Here is a 24,733-nt window from a genome sequence, read left to right as displayed (position 1 = left end):
AAAATAAAATTAGAGGGAAGGGGAGGAAGCAGTAAGAAACCTTTGATTATGACCTCATTTAAATTTGTTTTCATCAGGAAAAGAGCTTCTTGAAAAGCTTCTTTTATTGATTTCAGTAATTTCCTGTGGGAAATGAACACTATCTTCCTTATCAAATAAACATTTGAATTTTCATCATGTTGATGAAAAACCCTTCTAATGTAATGACCTCAGCTGCACAGAAATGCAATTCTTCAACAGCCTTGGGAATATATAAAAGAACTTAAACATACCTGTGTGTCTGTCCTTAAGTGCATTTTTGCACATTTCTATTCTTGCTGAATGAAAAGGTACGTATCTGTCTTGGGGTGAGGCCACTAACACAACATTTTTAAAATACTGAAGACCTGTCACAAACATATTAAATATATTAATCACAATTAAGCACAGTGATGAAAATGAGTACATTGTTGGCATGATTATTTCTTGTTCAAAGGCTTTTGAAAATCTACAGTGTAAAATAGATGATAATTATTAACATATGTAGCACAATATTAGAAATATTCATAACAGCTTGAACACACTTATTTGTTGCTTCTGTGAACTATTTGTTACTAAGCAGCACTCACATATATTAATTTTATGTCAACAAGGAGAAGTAAGAACTGTCTGTAAAAAAATAATTTTATTAAAACCATATTTTTGCAAATATTTATACCTCTAAACAGGATCAAATTCAAAATAGCACAATAAATTAGTAAAATTCTCAAACAAAATAGAGAGAGGGAGAAGAAAAGGCATTGCTATAATGTCATACTGTTACATTGGTGTTGAGTGAGTGTTAGGATCCATCAGCAGCTGGCAAATCCATGCTGCTGGTAAATCAACTGAAAACCCAAATCCTCCCTTTTTCCTGGAGCTAATGGAGCCACTGATGAGCTCCTGCAGTCTGACCTGTCTATGGTCACTTGAGTGCTCCATCACCCACATTTAATAGAAAAGTAAGAAAATGGGCACCGGTGAGGTAACCTACTAGTTCAGAGAATATCTGAACACAGAAGAGCTGTGGGTTTGTCCTTCATCTTTCTCTCCCTCTTATGGGAAAGTGATCCAGAACCAGAGCCAGGTTGGATGGGCTTTCAGCTACCTGGTCTAGTGGAAGGTGTCCCTGCCCATTGCAGGGGGATTGAAGCCAGATGATCTTGAAGGCCCATCCACATCTCTGTGATTCCACAACTATGATTTCTAGACTTTCACAGAAAATCTGACTATCACCACCACAATGAAAAGTCTTGATGGCTTCCTTTCCAAAACCTATCTTAAGGTGTTTATAATTTTTTTCTTGTGCAGTCAAACCAACTGAGTTTGCAACTTTGGCCCGAAAGAAAAGATAGAAGCCCTACCAAGTCTTACCATATCTAAAACCTTATGTGAACAGGTTCAATAGGGAAGAATATTTTATTGTGGGTTTTGTTTCAGTTTTTGTTTTCACAACAAGCATGAGGTACATTTATTAAAGAGATTAAAAGATAGCAGGAACTTCTACTTTAATAAGAAAGTCATAAATTGCTGGAGGCCTAAAGGGTCATGTGGAAATTATGACAACACCTGCATTTAGAGCCTCTTAAATCTTCAGTCTACCAACCTAACAAGCAGCAAATTGCTTTGACTCACTACACATGCTTAGGAATTCATTACTTGGGAAATTAAAATACGAGCTTTTTGTGTAGACCCAATTTTATTTTAACTTGACAGTAATAAAGAAGTCATCAACTGTATCCCATGGAAATAAGAAATAGGGAATCAAAGGGAAAATTCAAATAACACCAATTTACATCAACTTCCTGTCATTGATTGAGTTATGTAGCATATCTGTAAGATTTAGATGCTCTATTCATATTAACATAATCTTTGTTTACTATTAGCAGTGTACAAAAGTATGAGAAAAGAATTAAACATCAAGTAGTGACCTTTTCACTAGATACTTAGTACCAGTTTGCTTGTGCTCAATATTAAAAATAACTCTTAAAAGAAAACAATTGCTTCAACAGAAGGATCACACTTGCATTCTTTTCTTAAGAAAAGCCTGATTTTTTCAATTTATTAATGATGACTAAAGAATAGGAAAAAATATTCTCTATTCAGACATCATTTTTCTAGTGTGAGGCCATACATCTCTCTCTGTAGTACAGAAGTGTCAGAACAGACATGAATAAAATTTGTTCTTCATCTCACATAGTCATATTTCCTAGAGACAAGAGATGTTAAACTTACAAAAACAACAACAACAACAACAACAACAACAAAACAAAACAAAACAAAAAAAAACAAAAACAAACAAACAAAAAAAAAACAGGAAAAATGGTTTTCATCTCATAGTATAAAGTAAGGAATGATGGTCTGTCAAGAATGATGTTTCTTTCTCACAGAATATAAACTCCGGTGCACGTTTACTACAGTACAAAGGTCTTATTTAATGCTAAAAGTTTGGCAAAGACATTATATGTTATCTCTCACAGAAAAAATGCACAGATTAAATCAATATTAGATTTTAGAGAGGACAGTCCTTCTAAAAGCATGTTTAATGATCATTAACGAAATGCAAATTTCTTTTGCCCCCTGAATAGGCCAATCCAGCACAAGCCAATGGAATAGCCCTTGGCATTTGCAAGGCACATCAAGCCCTACTCACCCGTTTTTTGGCTGAGCTGATAGAGGAAACACTTGCGTAGATCCGCGTTGTCCCTGAAGGTCAGTTGCAAAAGCGACCCTGACTTTTTTAACTTCTGCATTAGCCATAGACCTGGAATGAAAATTGGTGCATAGCCTTTGTAAATCATCAAACAGGAGAGTTAAAAACGTGCCTACAGGAGGGATATCACTGTAATTTATTACAAGTCTTGTTTGTTTTTGTACTCTTAATCAACAGGAAGAAAAGTCTAAGGGTCTCACAGGATAGAGGCAACAGTTTTAAACTAAAATAGGGTAGACTTAGGCTACATATAAGCAAGAAATTCTTTACAATGATGGTGGTGAGGTACTGGAAGAAGTTGTCCAGACAGGTGGTAAATGTTTCATCCCTGGAAATAATCAAGGCTGAACAAGTCTTGGAGCAAACAAACTAATTGAAGATGTCCCTGCTCATAGCAGGGGTGGAACTAGATGATCTTTAAGGTCCCTTCCAACCCAAACTATTCTGTGATTCTGTGGGTGTCTCATAGTAGTAGGAAAACACTAAGGAAGACTGAAATGTAGGACAGTCCATTTCCATAATAATGTCCCTTTTTCAGCCATGGAGATGCCTCTCTTTATTTGCAGCAGAGGAGAAGTGGGAGACTAAGTGGAAACTAAGGTTCATCTCTCACTGCTGCACACCCCGAGCTTTCCAGGGAGCAATATGATAGACCTTGTAGATGTTGAAATTGCAATTTTTTTCTGATGTTTGAAGGTTTGAAGTCTTCAGCAAATATTTTCCCCAACTTCAAGGTACAAATCATGTTACAATAAATTCCCACCTCCACTTGTTGTCCTCTCATGCACTCTGCTGTGGACCACAGATAGTCAAAGCTTTCCCATCAACTCTTACCTGTACTAACCAAAGTGCTGTTGTTGTAGAGGGTTCCCAGGTGAGGCCCAGAGAGGGACAGGAAGGTGTGTAACTTGTTGAGGTAATAGCGAAACCTGGGGCGAGTTAGTACAGATCGAATGATGACGTTACCAAGGGAATGCCCAATAAAACTGTTGGGAAAGAAAGAATTACGTTAATACAAAATCCATCTGTGTTTCCTTTAACATAAACATAAAGATGGCACAAATGGCTCTGGAGGGAGGACTCTGTCAGGGCTTTCAATTAGATCCTTTAGTTATCATTTAATGGTTTTTTCAGCCTACAAGATTCTCTTTCATAAGAATATTTCTCTTTTGTTCTCATCTATAAGAATGTAAAAATCTCACTGATTCAATGGCTTTTAACACGGGGCACTTTAGGAAAAACTAATTTCACTGGATGTTGCTCATGCAATTCAAACAGTTACATACTATTTGCTATCTAATAAAGCTTACCTTATTCGGGATATGGAGAGGTTGTACAACTGGATATGCTGAATAATTTCATCCAATAATCGGTCAGTCATTGTATCAAAATCAGCAAAAGTATCAGTCTGTTAAAAAATTAGGTGAGTTCATGAATTAAAATAGATTACACTTATTGCAGACTGATGTTATTTTTAAAGTCAAATGCAAGCAGAAATGTAACAACCAGTGTAAATTTTCTTTATACATGCTCAAGGAGGAAGAAGGAAGAATTTTCTCAGTCTGCAGGCCCTCTTTTAAATTGAAGTTTTCTTTTGAGAGTGGTTGCTGAGTGATTCCAGAATCATAAGCATGTTGCTAAAGCAGCCTGATTTGACACTGGTGAGAACAGCTAATGCTCAGCTGCTCTAGATACCTAGGTCTGCACATGGAAGAAAAGCTTTTGGCATTTAGGATTCAACAGATTACTGCAATAAAATACTTTACAGGGTTATATGTTGACAGGATTATGCTGATGCTAAGGATGTCATCACAAAATTATTTGGCCATCTTAAATGCTGTGTGTTTGTTATTCAACAGTCATCAGTAAGAGAATGAATGATAGAGACAGACGAATAATTTGTTGCTTGCAACAGTACTGCCAGTTGTGAGACAATAAAACAAGCAATATATTTCCAGTCTATACAATTACAGACAGATCTTATTCATAACTTTGTAATTTGGCAATCCAACAGGACTCTAAATCAAACTCCTAATTAATAAGATGCCACAAAACAATCATCAAATGTTGGAACAGCTATTCAGAGTAAAGATATGAGTAATTAATGTTTTTGAAACGTGAGTAATTAATGCTTTTGTGACACAAATCATCTTGCTAATTGCAGCTCTTGCACAGGAAAATATGTTGATATTCACTTTGCAGTACAGACTTCAAATAAATGTTCTCATAAACTAAAAACAGTCCAGCAACCTTCTGCCTGTTTTTTCTGCACTGACAGTTAATGATTTCCTCCCAAGTTCATTATCCCAAACCTTTCAGATTGTTTAAAAGTGTAAGAATATGAGCCTGAATGTTAATCATAATCAAGATATATCAAGTGGCATATTTCACCTGATTATATCTCCATTCTTTACTATCATTTCATCCAGACTGAACTTGTCAAATGCATCACAAATTTATGCCTAAAAAAGTGATTTGAATTTTCTTCTATAAAGCAAACCAGCTAAATGACTGGTTTCTTGGGTCATTATCAGTGTGGCTCTCAGAGAAGGGAAAAACAGTGATATGATGCTTTACAACATTAAAATAGCCATCAAGCCACCCAGGTTCCACTGCCAGTGCTGTGAGAACTTCCCCACCTTCCCAGACAATAAGATCTCTAAATAGTTTCCATTATGGTATCTGGATGAATACAGATGTTGTAAGATGTTTTGTTCTCTGAAAACATTCTCTTCTTTTGGAAGAGGACTTGATGGAAGTGTAAAGTGGTCTCCTGACTATTTTCACCTTGCTTACATTCACTGTCCAGGTCTGCTGCTGACAGAGCTGTTGGATGTGGCACGTTCACAGACATACACCAACCAGCCACTTCAAAATACAAAAGCTTTTGAACAAACAAGGTTAGAAAGTTTTAATTCAGGTTTCTCAGGTACTCATAAATCAGAATAATGTTTCTGACTGCACAATGGAAATCCTTATCTTGTGCATAAAGTTAGGCCTTTGGCTGTAAATATGGCTCCACTGCCAAGCAAGGCACAGGATTCATTTCTGTTTCTCTGCCTAAACCAGCAATCAATTTTTCTGGAAGACATTTCTTTATCATTCTAGGAAATAAATCCCACAAACACTGCAACAAGAGAAACAATGGCTGATGCAGCAAAGGGAGCTGACAATACCTGCTGGATATTCCACATCTTCTGAAGAATTTTGCATCACTAAATTTGCAGCTTTCTGTTGGTGCTGTGTTTCAGAGGCACCAGGCTGCCAAGTTTGTAAACGGGCAGGATAAATCCATTTTCTTCCTCTAAGGTCTAGTCCTATTACTGCTAATGTCATTGCCTTTGACTTCAATGCCAGGAATATTTTCCAATAGGTTTGAACACCCTATCAAATTAGACAGGAATGGAACTAAGCCTTTGCACTAAATACTACATCAAATTCCCTGAATTCCCCAGTGCCTTTCACCCAGCTGGTGAAAAGGCTTTTGCTGAAGGCACTATTTCAGCAGTAGAAAGGAAGACAGAAATTAGCTCTGTAATACCTGATTTCTTTCAGACATTAGGAAGTCCAGTTTTCCACCAGGAAGTCCCAGTTCTATAAAAGTCTTTACCAGCCGCAGATCTGCACTGTTACCTAGGAACAAATGGTACTTTATAAGATGCAATTCAACAGAAAAATAACCAATGTAGAGTCAGTTTAACACAACAACCTTGACACCACGGAGCTCTTGCTAAGTGCTGCTAAGAACATTATAATACCCCAGGATCATGCATTGAAACAGCAAGAGAACAGGAATTCCCACAGCCTGCCCAGGTGGGCTGGACCTGGCCTGATGCTGTGGGGGACTGCATAAATGGTGGGTAAGAAAGGGCAAAGATCAGGTCCAGAATAAATTTGTCCTCTATTTGCTGAACAGCAGAGGTAAGACAAAAAGACAACAAGCTCAGGTGAGGCCCCCAGGGGCACCTCTGTTCCTGTGGTGGGCTTTAGGGCTGTACCTTCAGATGCAGAATGGCCCATCTCATGTATCCACATTTAGAGGTGGCAATAAAATACTATCAAGCTCCTAATATTTTGAGAGATGCCTCATTCTGTACTAGGAAATTCCAAAGTATTCTGAAATATTTTGTTGGTGAAGAAGGTACCACTACCTCACGAGAAGGACATTCCTGCTAGTGAGATATTCAATAGAAAACAGTTCTGGCACAAGCCAGCGTTTGTTTTTAGTTTTTGGGTTTTTTTCGTTTATTGTTTTTTGTTTTGTTTTTGGTTTTGGGTTTTTTTGGGGTTTTTTTTTGAGATATCAGAGCCTCTACTACTTTCTTACCATAGTTTCAGTGTTAACATCTACACCTTTTTAATGGATATCAATAATTGCCAAGAGAAAGTTCACATTTAATATAACTCTTTCCTGCTTAGAAAGCATATATATGAAAAATCCCAAGACTTGCTTCCTCTGTGGTGAAGAATGATTTTTATTCTCTCACTTTATAAAGTCAGACACTATCTAATCTATAACAGTGTTTTGGGGGTTTAAATAACATTTCCCTCCTGAGGACATACTTCAAAACAACCAAGCAGCTGTGGAAAGACAAGGAGTTACTGCAATGCACTCTTCCTATACAAAGGAGGACTGATGTGCTTTGGTGTAGATTGCTGTTTAAAAAAAAAAACAACAAAAACCAAAAAATCAAAACCAGACAAAACCATACAGTAGGACCCCATATATTAGCAACAATATTTAATATTCTCGTAGATTCTTTATTACAATGGACTGAATAGCATAATAAGGAATAATACCTAAGTAAAACAAATACTTAAATTCTTCATTCTTTCATAGTTGCTGAACATCTGCCCTTTTTTTGTAATTTACACCGAAATGACTTACAAATAACAATTCTTCCTGGCCTTACCATCCAATCCATGGACACAGACAACCAGGTGAATTCCATCTTCCAAATTTTCTTCCTCTTCCTCTGGTGGAAAATATGGGATATCAGAAGCTAGTACAGATAAGTCACTGTACAGAAATCCTTCAATCTTCATTTCTTTTTTAAATTTTTCTTTGGCCTGATAAAAACTGGAGAATACATTAGTTAATCACAATAGAACTGGGTGGTCAGCAACAAATCTTCAAACTAGAAATGAGGAGGCTTGTCTTTGTGAGAAATTATGTTTTCAACTTGCAAGTAGAGACCTGGATGAAATTCCTTATCTATTAGGACTGAGAGAAGTCAGAATGAAGGGAATAAACTCTGTTTCTTTGTAATTTGTCCACATACAGGGAAGAACTAAAGTACATTAGCAACTCTTGCTAGAGGAATAAAACAGCAGCAAAAATAATTTTCTGGTACCTCATAAAATGAGACTGAGGTACAGAATTAGCAGTTCTGCCTCTTAACAATGTCATTTGGATTATAGGTACTGAAAACCAAAATGTATGATTTTTCTACCATCAGATGCACTTATAACCAGGTAGAAGGTGTTCTCCCTCTTCCTTACACTAGAGTTAAGGGAAGCACTTCATGTGGTAGATATTTTGGGGTTTACTTGATTTTAGATTATTTTCAAAACAATTTAGTAGAATTTAGAAGAACATCTCAATGCTGAAAGAATTAAGATAACACATTTCCCACTAAAGGTCTAAAATTTGACACTCAAATTAATCCTGAAGCATTCTGCTGCATGAAGATGCCAAAATCTTCAATGGCTTTTTGAATCAGTAAAACTTAACCAGATAATTTAGGAATTAATTATCACAATGTAACTGTAGAATTAAGTAGAAAATTGGGAAGGACAAGCTTTGAAGATATAACCTTTAAAGCTTGGGGCTCTCTTAAGGCAACTTAATATAATCATAGAATCATTAAAATTGGAAAAGACCTCTATGATACTCAAGTCCAATGATGAGCAATTACTTACATCAGCCCAACTAACTTTAAGAAGAATTTTAAAAAATAGCTCTTGGGCCATGAATCTGGAAGCCTTGCATTCATGTTCATGAATACATGCTCTAATGTTTAATTTCACAAAGAAACAAATTTTTTGCTTAGATTTGTCAGGACTTAAGGATGCCGTATAAAACTTCAGGATGCTTTCAAAAGAATAAAAACAAAGTCTTGAGTTGAAAATGAATGTACATGCAGACAGGCAACATTTTGGGCAGTTGAATGGATTAAGAAATTTCAGTGTTACTGTTTTTCATCAGCACAGCAGAGGCACCAAACTATCCTGGAAAAGTATAAGTGCTAGTGTACCAATCTATGAAATGGTACCCTGTCACATCAAGGTCATGATGTGGCACTTTTGTGTTGGGCAATGAAGCAAAAAACAAAAATAATCCACTTCTCCAGCTATCCATGGCATCAATTCTGCCATTCTTCCAATTTGAGAAGGTAAAGTTGAGACATACCAACCAATCTGAATTCCCCATTGCATAGTTTAGGTACTGAATGGAATTATTAAAGCAGAGGAGTAAAACAGTCTGTGCCACTACCACAGTGAACTGACTATCAGGGATCAATACTCTGGTATGGGTAACCTTGATTTCAGAAAGGAGGGTCAGCTTTCAAAGACTATTTAGATACCTAAATTCCACTGCTTGTCATGAGAATTAAGGACCTGATGTCTTTGGCAAACTTGATCTTTCTGTGTTTTCATCCTTCCTGTCTATTTAGATTATTCATTCTTTAAGAACCATTTATCTGTTTGGACTATTTATACTGAAATTCCTCACGCAACTGTCTCAAATGCAAGTTTCCTGTATGCCTAGTGCATTAGGGTCCTGAACTGTGTCAGGGTCTCTTGGCATTACAGCTACATCAATGAAGCAATTAGTTATTCTTACTTCAGCATCCTTTCGTTGGCCTCTTCATCCATCTCATCTGAATTAGGACAGACAACTCCAAAGGAGCCCAGCGGCTGGCGCGTGATGGGGAAGGCAGCCTGCTTTGCCGAGGAGCCCGCCATGGCAGGGGTCTCTTTGAGCACGGAAGAAAAGGGAAGACAGGTGGCTGTGCAAGAGATGGACATGTTAACCACATCAGCAGCCTTTCTGCTTTCCAGGGCTACTCCCTCTGTCGCGGCCAAAGGAAACCCGGTGCCGTTCGCTACGAGTTTATTCTCTTGGCTGTTGGGCTCCTGAGGACATTCAGCCTGGTGGGACCCTGCCGCAGGCTCTGCTGAGGCAGGTGAGTCATTGAGCTCAATTTCTTGCAAGCCCTGCAGTTCTGCACACACTGCTGGGCTCTCATCAGTGAGAGAGCTGCCACATTCTCCTCGGAGTGAGCCAAATTCATTGGAGGTGTCTGAAGGAGCTGTAACGGGATAGCAAAAATCTGGTACCACCTTTATGCTTTGTGAAAAACTCTCCTCTCCTGAAATTCTACAGCCCTGTTGTACTTTTAAAGTGTCCAGATTAAGTTTATCCTTTGGATCCTCAATGCATGTATCAACCTTATCTATATTTTTGTCCAAGTAATTACAAGCCCTTGGTGTTTTTAAGCTGCACTCACCATTGCTCTCCAGTGACAGGCACTCAGAAACATTAACTTGGAGCTGCTTCGGACAAATGGGTGGTCTTGTATTTTCCAAACTACAGCAAGTCTCTGGAAAGCCTTTCTCCTCATCCCCTTGTAACTCAGTGTTACTGCTACTGTGCTTGAGGAGGAGATTGGGATGCCTTCTGCATTCTATTTGCCCACTTTCAGTGGTCATTTGACACTCAGAAAAATCCATTATTATTTTTCCATCTTTATCCTCTGTTTCCATGCAGCTTCTTAAGTTGTGATCTGAATCTCCTTCGCTGTGTTTTGATATATCCACCTCCTCTGGGGGCTCTTCTGGGCTACTGATCTGAGGGGCAGAGACAGATTTTGTCAGTTTGGTAAGCTCCACTTCCCTCTCCTCTTCCTCAAAGGGCAAAGAGCTGATGGATGTGAGCGATGCTTGGATACCACTGGGCAAGCTGGTGTTGCTTTCCGTGTGGCCACCCTCCAGGGAATTTCGGTGGATGGCATGCCTCCGGACCAAGTGGTGCAGGATCTCTCGGTCACTGGGCAGCTCCAGGGCCCGGCTGCGAGCATCAGACCATGCCACCGAGCTTGGTTCACTCTCAATACCTGAATCAGATATTATAGAGGAAGATCTTTTTATGACTCCTGACATCAGGGTAAAGTCTTCACTCTCCTCACTTTGTTGCTCCTTTGTGACTGATTTCACTTCGCAGCTGTGTGAAGGCAAAGCTTTCAAAACAGGGAGATGAGCCTTGGTGTCTACATCCTCTGGTTTTCCAAGACTGGTCAATTCATTCAGTGCAAGCTCAGATGATGTGAAATTAGTTTCAGGATGACCAAATTCATCTCGTTCATGTATTTCAGTGCTGTCTTCCAAGCCATCAGTTCCACATGCTCCACACTCATGCTGAGCACTGACAATTAGCATGGGCTCACATTTGTGAGAGTCCTTATTGCTGGGTTCCATGTCTCCACAGATAACATCTGCCCCAAGTCTATTATCTTTCAATAAAACTTCCTCAGATGTTTTAAAGTCTTCTGACATGTGTTCTGTATTGCCTGGCTCTGAGTCAGAAATAGTTTCCTCTCTTGCAACAAAAATATTTTCAGGTTTCCTTTGGCCTTCTTTGTTTATTGTACATACCTGAGATGTGGAGTGCTGGTTTAAACCCTCAGCAGCAGCTTCAGTACTGCTGTGTAGGCATGAGGGATTCCTGTTTATCCTGTCTGTGTGTATTAGTAGAGTATCTTTCTCAAAGTCTCCTTTCATTACTGCAGTGACATCATCTGATACACAGTCTTCATTTTCCAGTTTTACATCCATTTGAGTATTTGCAGGAGCCTCAAAATCTGAGAAAATTTCCAAATTCTGATCTAAAGAAAGAATGAAAGTTAGAAAGAATGTTAAGAAAGAAAGAAAGAAAGAAAGAAAGAAAGAAAGAAAGAAAGAAAGAACTATTATCTGTAAGAACACAACAAACCACCCCAAAGTTATTCTATACTTTTACATTATAAAAATTATACATGCATTAAGGGATACTACAAATGCACATACCAGAGTGCATTCATTTGACTAGAATTACACAGACTGAAGAGTTATAGTTAGTCCAAAGAACAAAGAAGACAATAAAATGTACTTCCCTCAGTATAACTGTAGAAAAACTGTGGAAGAGTGAAGATTTTGTACCACAGGTTACATTCACTACACTATGGACATCTATAGTATTAATACATATTGCTTCCTTGGTAATTTTAAAGGTTGAGTGAAAAGAGAAAAGGTAATAAGGGCTATGAGGTTGTACTAAGTAATTCTGGAATGAAATAATTTCTCAATTAAAAATTTGATTTGGGTACTCAAAGGGCAAAATATTTTTTGGAAGGCAATGCTGCCTTTCAGGGGAGCATGGGGCTTTACACTGTAATTGTGGGGTTTTGTTCTGAGATTTCTTACCACTAGATGTCACAGTAGGGATATGAGTCTAGTGTTTTTTCTTTAAATTAGTACTATAGCAAAAATCCAAAACATCTGATTTTCTTTCTAGATTTTTCCTCCAGCTCTTTTTTAAAGAAATCTTAATTTAAAGACGAAAAATGTGAAGGAAATACTCTGCTGTTAGAGAAAACTCTAAAATTCATCTGTATTACTTAGGGGGTCACACTCTCTTTCAAGTTCAAAAGCCCAGGGGTTGTGAGAACATTTATTCTGAGCTGGGGAAGTACCTCTCTCAGCTCAAGCTGTCTCATGAAGATGTGCCCTGTGGAGTTTCACTCACCTTTGCAAGGCATGTCTGTGTACCTATCTTCAAAGATAACTGGGAGTGTGTTCCAGTCCCCATCGATGTCCAGGCATTCTGCTGGCAGCGGGGGCATGCTGGTGAAATAATCCGAATTTCGAATTTCTGTAGAAATCTGTGCGTGGCTCTGGATCCTGGCAGCAAAGTACAAAACAAATTGAGTGCTTGAGTAGCTACTGTGCTGTTTCTCCATTAGTCCTGCAAGCCCAGATATGCAGGCAGAGGAAAGAGTCAATGTATTTAAAGGGAAGCCGTAGAGTATCCGGAAGTCCTAGAAGGTTTCCATCTCTCAGAGGTATCTACAACCTGCGCAATCCCTTCCTGAAAAATCTAAGTGTTTTTGAAATTATTCCAGATCTCACTATCACAGGCTCCTGTTGGCTGCCACAATCCATTGCTGTCCTCTGAAGGGTCTTGGCTGCTGGCTCAGACTGGATCCTTCAGCTGGTTTCTCATCAGGAAATGAGGTCTGTCACCCTGGCTGTAGCCAGGGTTTCAAAACCCAGATGCAGGAAGCAATATTGAAAAATTTGGTTGAACAGTACAGGGAGAAACAAAGCCAAGAAGGATGCCTGGCAAATCCTCTGTCTCACTGATATCAGACCTCAGAGCACTCACAGAGAGCTGTCTCACACATGTATGAGTCTGGAAGAGCTAAGGCACATTACTCAGCCACTGTTTATTGACAGAGTCACAGAATCATAGAAGGTTTGGGGTTGAAAGGACCTTCAAGATCATTTAGTTCTATCCCCCTTGATGTAGGTAGGGGACACTTTCCACCAGACCAGTTTGTTCAGCCCAGCCTTGAACACTTCCAGGGATGGGGTAGTATCAAAGTTTCTAAATAAACCATTCCAGTGCCCCACCACCTTCACAGTAAAGAATTTCTTTCCAATACCTGATCTAAACCTACTCTCTTTCAGTTAGAAGCCATTCCGCCTTGTCCCATTGCTACACGTCCTTGTAAAAAGTCCTTCTCCGGCTTTTTTGTAGCCCCCCCATCTGTCTCCATAATTTAGGCTACTCAGAATACTACCTTGCTCTCCTCATGAATGTGACACTAAACTGGCAGATGAATATGTTTTTGCTACAATAAATACAATAATTTTTATTTCTGATGGGCCTTCCTATTTAAATATCTGTCTCAAAAAATGCAGAAAACATGAAACACAAAGAGTAAGGCAAAAAGATTTTCATTGATTTTTCAAAATTGCTTTCATCTGAAAGCAAATCTGTTCTTCATATTAAAGCCATTATCCCTTATCTGATTATTACCTACCCTTGTGAAAAAGATGAATAATTGATATTAAAGTGAACAAGGAGAAATATTTTTGTCTGTAAAATCTAAGGAGGGTATGTGATCTGCTAGAGGTCTCCACCCTGTGCCACACCCAGCCTACTGGGAATGGTGTGTCCTTTTCTGCCTAAGCATTCAAATGCTGTCAGGTACATATGTGCACAGCTTCACTCAAGCCCAAAACAACATGGAAGGAAGAAACAGCTACTGTCTGGTAAGAATGAAAAATAAAATGGGGAGAAAAATGTTCTGCTTGAGGTGGTTGTACAGCACCCGGCACACTGACCACTGATCTCTGCTGGTGACTATGTGAACACAACCAGTAATCCCTATTACCACTCCCAATATCAGTAATACTCTGAGAGCCAAGATTGTTTTTCCAACTACATAATCTAGCAAATTCAGGAAGAAAATCTGGCTCTACCATGCAGCCTGTGTAGACCAGATTTTCTGCACAGATCAATGAATATTTTTAAAATTATTTTTTCTTTTCTTTTCTTTTTTTTTTTTTTTTTTAACATGCCCTTCTTGATAACCACTGAGAAAAATGTTATATTCATCTGTAGGAAATGGGCTACCCCTGTGACTGCCTGGAGAAATAGAAGTACGTCATGCAATTAGGCTTTCCCCTGTGCAGGATTATGTTTGAATGAGGCCATGAGTGTGTCCTTACCACAGGATCTTGACATGGGGTTTTCCTTGTACACAGCTCCCTAAAATCCTGACATAGGAGAACCAAATGAACACAGCTGGAACCCTGCAGCGATGGTGCTGCTCTAATTTGGCAGAACAAGGCAGCCTTGTACAACCCATCCACTAATGCAGGCAAGGCCCTTTCCATCAACACTGAATCAGCCTTAATGTCCCCAATGACACCTCTGAGAAAAGCAATTTTCTCCTCTGAACTGGGTCAGAAGCAAATGTCTCACTTAAAAATCATCACTGTGACAGGACCTGATGTCATGGCCTTTCAGCCCCTTCTAAAGGATGGGTTTCACACTGGTAATGTTGTGGTCTGCCCATGGTGACAAATAATCTGGATAACCATCATCACTCAGAAATTCAAATCTGAGCATCCTTCTTTGAACTCTGCCTTCAGGGGTCAGGTCCTGAGTATAGCCAAGGCCTCCACTTGGGTTCATGGGCTAAAACCAAGGGCAGGATTTGCCCTGGCAGTGCTTTAAGACTTGCTCCTCACACACCACAGTTTGGTTACAAGCAGAAACAGTCCAGCAGAAATACTTACTTTGGAATGGTTTAGGGATGGTAAAAAGCAAATTTGTAAATGTTAAAATTTATTGCTTTTCAATAATTTTTTCTCACTAAAAGTACCAGTGCTGGATGTATGTATACATGTAGCTTGAAATTAATTCTTTCTGGGGCCAGCCTGATCGGTCACTTTTGAAACTCATTTCAGTAGGTTTACAATATGGAGCTAAAACAGAGCCAATGACCTCTCTCAAACCAAATTCCTTCATACCCTGCAGAAAAAGATCTTGATCTTCATTGCAAAATATGTTAAAGTAAATTTTTAGTAATTCCAGAGATAGGGGAGTGTTAATGGGTTACTTACAGGCCTTCCTGGAACATGAGCACAGCAGGTTTCTGGTGCTCAGTGTAGAAGAAGGCTTCTGAGAATCTTCTCACCTGAGAGAGAGAGAGATGCATAAATTAAACCTAAGATCTGCTAAAAGGTGACAAGTGTCATTAGTCTGAGAACATAGCACTGACTATCAGGACCAGATTCCTTGGTGTTGACATTAAAAAAGAGTCCAATTCTGCTTCGTTTTCCCAGCCCAGCACAAAGAAGCTGTTATTCTAACATATTTGATGCAAGGTAAAAAGACTCCCTTGGCAATAAATCAAAGTTTGGTTATCTGAATCTTCTAACTACTTTTCCAAAAGCTGTCAAGTTTACCATTTTCCCCTGTATTTTTATAGTTGGGAAGATTTATTCCTTTCCCATTGTGCAAAACAGTAGTGGAGTGATTTATTAAATTAGAACAATTCATAATTGATCATCCCTTCTATGGAAACATCCACACTGACTCCCAAACTACCACAACAGCAAAGGAAATCTTAACATATTCCAGAGGAGAATGAGCCCTATCACAATAGAAACAGACCTGCCTATATCATGATACTTACAAACTGAGAGCTCTTCAAATCCCTTCACGGGCATTAGATATGTTCAGTGTTGGACAATCAATTACAGAAGAGCCATGGATATGAAGTGGCTTGCAGAGCACAGAGTGTAAAATAAGCTATTAAAAATTCAGTGCTATCATCTGCCCTGGAATAAGCTTTGAGTTTAAATGCATCAAGCATAATATGCAATCAAATGTACTGAGCTGTTAAACTGCAGCCCATACATTCCTAATAATAATTGTAAAAGTGACCTCTGTTACAGGGACAGAAAATGGCAGTGAAAAGCATATGTCAGAGCATCTCAAAACAAACGATGAGCATCCCTTCAAAAAGACTGTGTCTTTACAGTAGGACTTTTCATTTAGGGCTCTCAAACCATTTTCCAGAGGTGAAAAACTGTAATTACACACATTTTATATGGGGAGGAAGCAGAGCATACAAACTTATGCAATTTGACAAAGCTCAAGAAGACGGCTGGCATCAGTCAAGGCCGGAACAGCCCAGAGGCTGAGATTCACCTTGCTGGAGCTGAGAGCACACAAAGCTGGGTTCTTTGACTGAAAGCCACCCAGGCCCCTCAGAGTCAAGGGAGACCTCACAGACTGACCAGAGGAGTTTCAGCATCAGGCACTCAGCCACCCCTTCCTGAATTTTATACCCCATTTTTGCAAGCTCCAGGTCATTCTTGTCACTCTGACCTCCACTGACTTTGACAGGAGCAGAACATAAACTGAGGTGTCAATACCTACACTGCACACTCCTAATGCATGCAAGGTGAATCCTGCCTTTTTCTCTACTGTCCCTGCTCTAATGATTAGATCAGACTTTGAGTTCAGCTCAGGTGATGTGCTGAGCTGGTGTCTGGTCAATAACCAAGAACATCCTGGTGGAAGACAGAACACTTGCTGAACTAATCAGATAAGCAGATCTGACAACATTCGCTCAAATGACAAGTGGTTTTGTGCCTTCTTTATTACCAAGTACAAGAAGCAATTTCAACATCAACAATATTAATACTTTGTTGTGTGCACTTTATTGTAAGGAAGGCAAATATGTATGACAGTGAAGAAAACAAATCCATATTCCTTATGGTGGTTTTGTGAAACCAGTTGAAATGAAATTGTCTTTTTTTTATTTTTCACTGTGATGTTTGGGTTTTTTTTAAATTAGTGCTATGATTTACAGGTATCTATCAGGTATAGGTGACATACATCTCTTCCCACCCACCTCCTGTTCTATGTCTGATCCTGGTGTTCAAAGTTACTCATTTTATGTAGGATCCTGGGTCACACAAACTCAACCATCTTCATTCCAGAAACTGAAATCTGTAATTGCAAATCCTGGGCTTCACCTCTTCTTCCCCTCCTCTTCAACTCTTGCTGTGCTCACCCCATTTCATGTAAATAGTCATAAAGGCAGAATTGGATTGGAAATATACATCCAAATAAATCCCTAATGTTTATCGGGAGGTGACTATTACTGGATTACTGGACTTGCTTTTAACTTATTAAGATTACCCTTAGCATGTGATGCTCCTGAGTCAGATAAGCTGTGACTTCTGGATGGAGCGTTGCCACCTCTAGGAACTGGGTCCACAAGGCCAGGAGGTGAGAGCAAAGCCAGGCAAGGTCCTTGCTTATCTGTTCTGCTATCTTCTCTGGATTGCTCAGCAGCTGAAAAACAGAAAGGAAATTATGAGATCAAGAATGTTTTGGAAAAGAATCAGCTCATACATCAGATTAAGTCCTTTTAGGAACAACAGCAGCAAGGAAAATTTCTCTTGATTTAGGAATATTATTACTAAAGCTATTTTCAGTTATTTTACCCCAATTAAAGCTGGTGAGACACTTTATTTTTCTCTTTAAAATCGCATATTTTAGTGCAAATGGTCTCACCTACGCACTTAGAGAATAAGAAGTGGGAACTGATAATTTTTTGCAGACACTTAACTGCAGGTGTAGTAGCTGGGAAAAAAAAAAAAAAGAAGAAACAAAGACTGTGGGTTCCAAATTATCCACCAGATGGTGCTGGATGCTCTGAAATATTAAACCATGGCCAAACTGTCTTAGCAAAGGAGTCCTGTCAGCCATGTCATATTAGAATACAGATGGGTGATTCAGGAGGAACAGAATAAGGAACCTCAAACCAAAACACTGTGTCCTCAACACATAATGAAAACAGACATTCCAGAGTGTGCTGCTGCTCATGGCCCACACTAGAACATGCTGGGTTTCTGTGTGCTCTCCAGATCTGTGCCAAAGCTCTGCAAGAAAGCAAAGTCTCTGCACACTAAACTGCCTCATTTCACAATTTCATAGAATCATAGAATTGTAGAATGGGGTGGGGTAAAGATCTTCCAACTCCCTGCCACGTGAAGAGACACCTTCCACTATCCCAGGTTGCTCAAAGCCCCATCCATCCTGGCCTTTAACACTTCCACAGATGGGACATCCACAGCTTCTCTGGGCAACCTATGCCTGTGTCTCACCAGTCTAACAATAAAGGATTTTACCTTATGTCTGATCTAAACCTGCCCTCTGTCAGTTTAACACAATGCCCACTTCTCCTAACACTGCATACCCATGTAAAGCATCCCTCCCCTGCTCTCCTGTAGCCTTTTTAGGTACTAGAAGGTGTTAAATGCTCTCCCTGGAGTCTTCTCCAGGCTGAATAAACCCAGTTCTCTTAACCTGTCAATTTGTTAATTTCTTTAATGAGACAAAGATATTGCATTTTACTTCCATGTTATTCACTGGGTCTTTTTTTTTTTTTTTTTTTTTTTTTTAAGACTGCACTCTAGCTGAAAGCCTGCTTATTTTTCACATTTTATTATGCAGGTAGTTTGTAGGTTGGTGACACTGCAAACTAAGCCATGATTAAAAACAAATTGTCTGTGTGTGAGAGCAGCAGAGAAAAAATGTGTGTGGATAAAACAGATATTGTCACTGTGTTTTACAATATTTGGATGCTTCCCTGTTTTAATGACTTGTCCAAAATTGCAGAAGCTCCAGGACCCATTCTGGTACAGGAAAAATCAGGGGGATACTGGGAAACAAAAGATCCTTTTGCTTTGCAGAGTCAGGATATTACTTTATTTTGGCATCCAATTTTATAGGCTGTATGCCAATGTTAATTTTTAATCTGTTAAGTTATGAAGCTGTTTCTTACATCATAAACTGAAAGCTCAGTCTTCAAGCAAGATGCATTATTAATGGAAGTCATCTTAGGGGGAGGGAGGGAGGGAGGGAGGGAGGAAGGAAGGAAGGAAGGAAGGAAGGAAGGAAGGAAGGAAGGAAGGAAGGAAGGAAGGAAGGAAGGAAGGAAGGAAGGAAGGAAGGAAGGAAGGAAGGAAGGAAGGAAGGAAGGAAGGAAGGAAAGATTTCTAATTGTGAGTGTTTTACTGGACTGAATATTAGTCCAAAGGAGACTAAACTGTGTTGTCTGTCCTATACCCTTACAATTTCCAAATCTAGTAGAGATTAGCCCAGTAGGTTATGCTTCTCTAAATCAAATTTTATGTGAAAGATTTCCTTCAAAGTATCCAAGTCAGGACTTAAAATTAATCAATTTCTCATTAGAAACAATTTTAAAACCATGCCTGACAAACCTTAGGTCACAATTTGTAACAGGAATGTAAATTGACTTCTCATTTGGTTTAGACTCTTCTTCCCTCCATTAATTGTTATCAAATTCACTTCCCCAGAGAAGTGGTGGAATCACCAACCCTGGAATTGTTCAAAAAATGAGCAGGTGGCACATTATTTATATGGTTTACTGGTCATAGTGATATTGGATTAAAGGATAGATTTGATGATCTTGGAGGTCTTTTCCAAACCTAATGATTCTTTGATCCTATGATAAATAAGATATAAGAAATCTCTAATTTTTCCAGTGATCAGCTGGCACTTGCATTTCTTCCTGGCACTCTTGATGACTTGTCTTTGTCTCACTTGAAATAAACTTGGCAGAAGCAAGCTCAAGAGAGTAGTTCAGTCACTTCTGTGCCAAAATCACTTTTTTGCTCCCATGATCCTCCAAACACATTTAGGTATTTTTATTTGAAAATATATGGTTGAACAACCTGCCAAAGTACTTTTTCTCCTGTCAGCAGAAAGCTATAATTGCAACCTACCCCAAATAATTTCTTTTGTCATCCTGATACTTAGGGTAGGCTCACTGAAGCGTGCTAGAATAATCCAGCTTGTGGCTTGTTAAAAGTGACAGGAACACCTTATAAGCAACTAATCAAAGTTATGCAAAGTATTTGGTGGAAGAGAAACAGTAAGCAAACTTTCTGATGGCACCAAATTCCCTTTTTCCCTGCTCTGATGTATTACTGGGCTGTCTCAGTGCACTTGAAAAATGGACTTGAAAAACCTGTGGGCAGGTCTGAAGAAGGAAATACCTGCAGCTCCACGCAAAGCTGGGATACTGTCTCTTCCACAGATAGCTCCTCTGGGGAAAAAAACACAAAGAAAGACATCAGCTTTGAGAACAGTGGATATGAAACATGAAACTCCTGCTGTTTATTCATAAGAAAAATCAGCCATTTGGTATTCTTCCTGACAGACAAGTTTGCATTTGGGTGTGGGCACTCCACAACCCATTTTGTACTCCTGCAGGTGCAACTTCTGTTTGTGCAATCTGGACCCCTAAGCCAGTAGAAAATGTTCATTTTTTTAGGGACAAAGACAACATTATTTGACTCTTTGTTGATTCTTTTTTACTAGAAGTTTGATTTTTAGCCTTTGGTATTTATTGCCAACTGCAGAACCAAATACAGAGTCTGAGCAAATGATGAGCAAGGAATGGTTGCCCCTGGTGTGCTACAGAGGACAGTGTATAAACATCAAATTCCTGACCAGTAAAATATTGGACATCTCTGTACTTCCTTGTGAAGTTGGAATTACCTCACCACTGCAAGCAGCAGTGTTTTGATTTAATCCTGAGAGAATCCAGCACAGGGACACTCTGCTTTAAATGCACCACAATCTATCAGGAAAAGGAGGACATCAATCAATTCTCCAACTTTAGCAGCTTCATTTTGCAATGCGGAACTTTCTAATGGTGTCCGTAAAAAACAAAGCAGGAACAAAGCAAAACAACTCACAGACCAATGCCCTCCTCAATTCCCAAATGTCTCTTCTCAGATGGCTCAGATAAATGGGAAAGGACAGACCAAGATGAGTTGTGCCTTGAAAAGACCCAATCTGAGCTGGTAAAATTTGGGAAATAATCATTCCCACTTTTAATGTCTAAAGTAAGCTACTTTCTTTTCACATCTACTACTCAGGAAGCTAGGGAAAAAATAATTAAGGAAATGAGCAGAGATTTATATTCTTTGATTTATCTTAAGCTTCTGTAAAAACCTATGAGATTAATATGACCAATATAGATATTACAACTGAATGAGCCATTTACATTCTTCCCCTGCTCAGTGGAGAAATATAGCAAATACAAAGTGCTCAGTGGAGAAATATAGCAAATACCAAGTCCAGTTTGTGCCATCCCAAATTAGAAAGCACTACCTGTGTCAGATAACATATTTTTAATTGGGTCCGTTTCACCCCAATGAATGTAAGGAGACAGATATAAAAAATTGATTTATATTCATCTTACTGCATGAATCTTACACCCCATAATTTTACTGACTTGTGCAGCAGGTGTCAGAAGATCAGCCTATAAACCAAATCTTTAGTAGATTTTCAGACTGTGAATAAAATGATGCAAATAACACTGTGCTCAAGAGGCTAAAAAGGGTATTTGCATTTTGCAAATTTTCATGCATTACAAGAAGTATATTTGCAAATGAAGTGTCTGCTTCAGTGCCAGAATTCATTTCAAAACCAGGAAAATTGTGTTTAGAACATAAGCATGTGCTCTGGGGTGGTCATGGAGTTGTGGTCACTCATCCATGTAGGGCTTTGCCAGCTCACAACCTATAACCCTGTCTGAGTGAACCACAAATCCTCTATTATCTATAACTTTAACCAAGATCCATGAAATAGTTTTGTTGCTTGTGTCCTGTCTGAGAGCTCATAAGCTGCAAATTAAAATGCTGCTTTGTTTTTTTTTTTTTTTGTTTTGTTTTGTTTTTTTTTTTTGTTTGTTTGTTTTGTTTTTTTTTCCAATTGTGCTTGGATTGAATCAGGCACTATGTTACCTACCTATGACTATTAGAATGTCTTGAAGGGAAATATATGTTGGGGAACAAGAGATTAAGGGAAAATAGGATCTATCAAGTCTAGGAGTGTGTGAAACATAATGTATTGTGTTTGATTGTTCCTCTATACAAGGACTCTACTGGAAAATTTTACTCCCTTTTAAAACCTACTGGCCAATGCAGTCGACCCTCCTAATGCAATTATCTCTGCAACATAACAAAACTGATAACTTCAAAACCTGCACACTACAGAAACACAAAAACATAGATGTGAAATTATGAGGCACATTCCTTGAAATCAAAGAAACAGGTGAGACAGCAGGATTTGAATGAGATTAGAGTCTCATGTTCATAGGAACTCATGCTGTCATTACAGAAAAGACTAAACACAAATTCCAGAACTCCATCCTGTAAATCCAGCCAGCCACCACTTGCACATTAGACCTAATAGGCCTGACCAGCCAAAAAACCCTTCTGCCAAAAAAACAGAAAATCTATTAAACAATCAAATTAGGAAGAAAAACAGAATCATTTTGAAGAGCAAGTAGTAATTGACAGTGGAGGAATATATTGTGAGTTACAAAGAAGGGATAATAATTTAATCCCACTTGTATCACCTTTCAGGTTTTTCTTTTCAATTATAAATAAACGTTTGCTCAATAGAAAAAAATATGTTAAGAGTCTTCCCAAAAATTCATGATCATGCAGAACTAGAATTTACACTTTTCAAAATACAACTGAGGCAAAAAATCACCAGAAGGCAAATATTTCTGAGAAATGTATCAAAATATTTTCTCCATCTACACATCAGGCCACACTCTATGAAAGGATTCACATAATCTGAGGAGTCAGTCATCTTTAACAGTAAAAATAAGCACTAATCAGAAAACACAGATGAAAATCCGTTAAAGTCTGTGAACAAACCAAGGATTTTGGTACTTAAATATGTGTTTAAAAATGCAGCACTGTAAAATATTCAGTGATTTTAAATGACTTTTCACTTACCCAACTTCAGCTGTGGTAAATCAGGAATCTCATTCATTATGAGGGTGTAGTACGTGTGAAGACCCCTTTGAGCATTCAGGAGCAGAAGACAGAGATCCTTATGCCACTTGTATGCATGCTGCATGCAGTTTTCAGATGGGACATAAAAGCTGCCCTGTATAGCAACAGTATCAAGAAAATAAAGTAGAGAAATTGAAATTCATGGTCTCCATTCCTGTGACAGGTTTCCACAAAAACCCAATTGAGGACATTCATCTCTTTTTAGAAAAGTATGTAGTGATAGGACAAGGGGTAATGGCTTTAAACTAGAAAAGTGTAGGTTTAGAGAGGAGATTAGGAACAAAACTCTTTACTGTGAGGGTGGTGAGGCTCTGGCACAGGTTTTCCAGAGAAGCTGTGCCTGCCTCATCCCTGGGGGTGTTCAGTGCCAGGCTGGATGGGATTTGGAGTAACCTTGTCTAGTGGAAGGTGTCTCTGTCTATGCAGGGAATTTGAACTAGATGCTATTTCAGGTCCCTTCCAACCCAAGCCATTCCATGATTCTTCAATTCTAATCAAGCAGATGGCACCAAGGAGAGATTTCAACCATCCCAACCTCCCAGCCACCCAACTAGCTAGATGTGTAATCCAATAGTATCTCATTCTACGTGTTCATTTTGCCAAAACCATAACAAAACTATTAGGTCTCAGCAGGGCTGTCACATGAGAAGACCCTCAGACCAAACAGTCCAACAGAGAAATCTACCTCTGTCCATCCCACATGTCCCACTGTGGAGCCAATGTCTCTTCCCACAACACAGAGAGTCCTGTGTGGAAAACACCCTCTCTGCTGGAGGAGGAGGGGTGGAAAGAACTACAAAGATGTCTACATTCACTTTCCATTTGCATCTTTATTGCCTCCTGCAAAGGTTGCAGCTTGATGGTACCATGGTGTGCTTTGTTATCTGTGTTAGTGAACAAATGCAGATGGAATTGCTATCCCATCAACAAGTATGAGCCACTCTGTACTCCAGGAGCAATGTCTGTGTTAGTGTATCTCTTGTGGGAGAATGCAACAGGACAGATCACAGCATGTTTAGCACAAATATTTCCTAAACAACACTTTTAGACTTAGAATGCAAGCTGAGTTTTCATTAGGGCACCATAAATCAGAAGTTTTTACTTTGTCAAAAGATGCTGATATTTGAAATTTGAACTGCTTAGATTTAAAGCAAAACTATTTATTAATCCCTGGATTTGGGAAACATGGGAAATTTGCTTATCACTGCTGGGGTAGGAATACAATTCCTACAGGCCTGACTGCTTACTGCCTTTGGACAGTCCCAAAATCTGAACATCTTCAGGAGCAACAGAGAAGAACCACATGCCAGCACATCTCCTGTGTTTTTCTCCCTTTGACTTCCCTAAAACCTGTATTTCACAAATCTTGGCCTGAGCCAGGATGTTTCCCTCAGTTTCCCATGCCAATTTTCAAGGAGTTAACTCAAATTCTGTGGTAGGCACAAAGAGAACTGCTCTCTAGACCTGCAGAGAAACACTTGATGATAATTGACAGTGTTGGCTGTTCTTCAAAGGTTTCAA

At 39.0% G+C, this 24,733-nt stretch overlaps 1 protein-coding gene across 3 annotated transcripts in view; it reads right to left on the bottom strand.

Annotated features, from left to right (window-relative positions):
* FAM135B (family with sequence similarity 135 member B) overlaps positions 1–24,733 on the bottom strand; it is a 257,473-nt gene that overhangs the window by 12,388 nt on the left and 220,352 nt on the right. For 2 of the 3 annotated variants that reach the window (XM_077781909.1, XM_021546046.2), the window contains exons 8-19: positions 23,153–23,306; positions 20,390–20,439; positions 17,502–17,657; positions 15,410–15,483; positions 12,519–12,673; positions 9,579–11,619; positions 7,645–7,811; positions 6,273–6,364; positions 4,042–4,139; positions 3,566–3,717; positions 2,672–2,782; positions 273–386 (exon numbers count right to left, since the gene is read on the bottom strand). In XM_077781909.1, coding sequence (XP_077638035.1) covers positions 273–386; positions 2,672–2,782; positions 3,566–3,717; positions 4,042–4,139; positions 6,273–6,364; positions 7,645–7,811; positions 9,579–11,619; positions 12,519–12,673; positions 15,410–15,483; positions 17,502–17,657; positions 20,390–20,439; positions 23,153–23,306 — 3,364 coding nt within the window. The remainder of the gene's footprint in view (positions 1–272; positions 387–2,671; positions 2,783–3,565; positions 3,718–4,041; positions 4,140–6,272; positions 6,365–7,644; positions 7,812–9,578; positions 11,620–12,518; positions 12,674–15,409; positions 15,484–17,501; positions 17,658–20,389; positions 20,440–23,152; positions 23,307–24,733) is intronic. The other variant, XM_021546047.2, reaches the window with a different exon arrangement.

Source organism: Lonchura striata, chromosome 1, assembly GCF_046129695.1.
Source record: "Lonchura striata isolate bLonStr1 chromosome 1, bLonStr1.mat, whole genome shotgun sequence".
Taxonomy (NCBI): domain Eukaryota; kingdom Metazoa; phylum Chordata; class Aves; order Passeriformes; family Estrildidae; genus Lonchura; species Lonchura striata.
Note: the sequence above shows the minus strand (reverse complement) of the source record. Positions and strands in the feature narration are given on the sequence as shown.